Below are 1754 nucleotides of genomic sequence, written 5' to 3' on the forward strand. Positions count from 1 at the left end.
CCAGCCGGTCACTTGCCCGTTAACCCCAGCGTCTCCGGGAAAACAAAGATTGCTGGGAAAACACAGCGAGATTCCACCCCTGGGAAGGAAAACTCCCATGCTTCTTGCTCAGCAACGCCCCGGAAGTATTTCTGACCTTTCTCCTCCCCACGGGAAGCGGGGTGGAATAAATCAATCTCATCAAAAGGTGCGTTGTGCCAGGAACACGTATTAAAAAGAAGATGTTAAAAGAAAAATCAGCAAGCTACAGAAAACTTGGCTGAAAGCCTCGCAGAGACAGGCAGCCACCAGGCTGATCCGCCGGGTGCTGCAGGGGCTCTGTCTTTCCTCCCAAACCCACGCGATGCCCCATTGCCTGCACTCACCTACCGCAGCCCCCCGAACCCGGCCGGAGGCAAGCGGGGGCGAGCCAGGGGTGACGGACCCTGCAGCCAAGCAGCGAGGAGGCGAGATGCCGGTACATCCCGCTGACCAGCCGGAGAGACAGAGAGGCTGGGGGGTGCCCAGCTCACCCCACGCATCCTGCCCAGGTCACCCCGCTACCCACCAGGACGTGGAGGTGGTGGTGGTGCCCAAGGCATTGCCATGAGAAGCCACCGCTGTGTCCAAGCCAAGTCTGATGCTCCCCACGTGCCAAGGCAGTGCAGCCTTATGGGAAATGTAGTCCCGCACGTGTTTGGGGGCAAAAATTGCTGCAAATCGAGCTGGTGTTCCAGCTGGCCTCTCACCTTCGTGCCAGTCTCCAGTCCCCCCCACTCCCCCAAACAAGGCATTACTTAGCAAAAAAAAATATGCATAATCCCACTTTTTGTGCCACCCTGTGCCCCACAAGAGCTGTCCCAAAGGTCCAGGCACACATGGGTGTCTGGGATAACACCCTAGCAGCTCCCCACAGCCTGGCTTTGCAACAGGTCCAAAGCATCCAGCCCCCTAAATGCTTCTTCTCTGCCTCAGATATTGGGGTGCTCCGGGAGAGAGTGACACCAAGCAGCTAAAGCCACCGCTCCCTGCCAAAATAAATACAGCATCTGTCAGCCTTGCTCATACACCCTTTCCCAAAGCTCTCCTGTCAAAAACCTTGAGTGGGTCATCCAAAAACTGCTGCAAAAGCCAGGGGCACATGGAAATGAAGCCCCTTTATGTCCTCTGCAACTCCCCGATACGGGTCCCGCTGTCTTGGAAGCTGCTTGGTTACAGGGGGTTGCGGGGATCGTCTCCTTCCACCAGCCACGAGCATCGCCCTTTCCTGGCTGGGCACCAGCAAAGCCATTTCAGAAGGAATATATATATTGTACATACTGCTGTAAGATTAAAAATACCCAACACTGTTATACAAATACTATTTTGTATTCAGGACCTCCTGTTATCTCTCAACCCCTTCCTCCTGCCAAGAGTGCCGAGTTCAAGGCTGAAGAAAATACAGCAGAGCAGTTACAAATAGTAATAAAAGAAAGAATTTTCACAGTTCTACCCTAAGAAATAAAGCTAAAACCCCAATTGCATCAGTGTTAGACCTGCTCACAGGCCAAAAGCACACAGGACACTCACCACTTCCACTTTTTTCCTGCCTCTTTCTTCTCTTCCTCTTTCTCCTCCTTTTTAGTCTTTTTGTTGTTCTTTTCTTCTCCTTCTTCCTTAGATTTCCTTTTTCGGGTTTTCCCCAGGGTCTCCTCCTCTTCACTCTTCTTCCCCTTCTCTTTTGTTCCCTCCTTTGGCTTTTTCTCTTTGATTTTCCGCTTTTTCTCTTTTCCTGG

At 52.3% G+C, this 1754-nt stretch overlaps 1 protein-coding gene across 2 annotated transcripts in view; it reads right to left on the reverse strand.

Moving 5' to 3' along the window:
- The window catches only part of TOP1MT (topoisomerase (DNA) I, mitochondrial), a 15261-nt gene extending 13540 nt beyond the window's left edge, over window positions 1–1721 (reverse strand). Inside the window, exon 1 of one of the 2 annotated variants that reach the window (XM_010292613.1) lies at window positions 1549–1721. Coding sequence is in view for 1 of the 2 variants with exons in the window: in XM_010292612.1 (XP_010290914.1) it covers window positions 366–463 (98 nt within the window). In the remaining variant the exon portion in view is untranslated. Of the gene's footprint in view, window positions 1–365; window positions 464–1548 lie in introns of those variants that run through there. The other variant, XM_010292612.1, reaches the window with a different exon arrangement.
- Window positions 1722–1754: the final 33 nt, after the last annotated feature.

This window comes from Phaethon lepturus, unplaced genomic scaffold (assembly GCF_000687285.1).
Source record: "Phaethon lepturus isolate BGI_N335 unplaced genomic scaffold, ASM68728v1 scaffold8418, whole genome shotgun sequence".
Taxonomy (NCBI): domain Eukaryota; kingdom Metazoa; phylum Chordata; class Aves; order Phaethontiformes; family Phaethontidae; genus Phaethon; species Phaethon lepturus.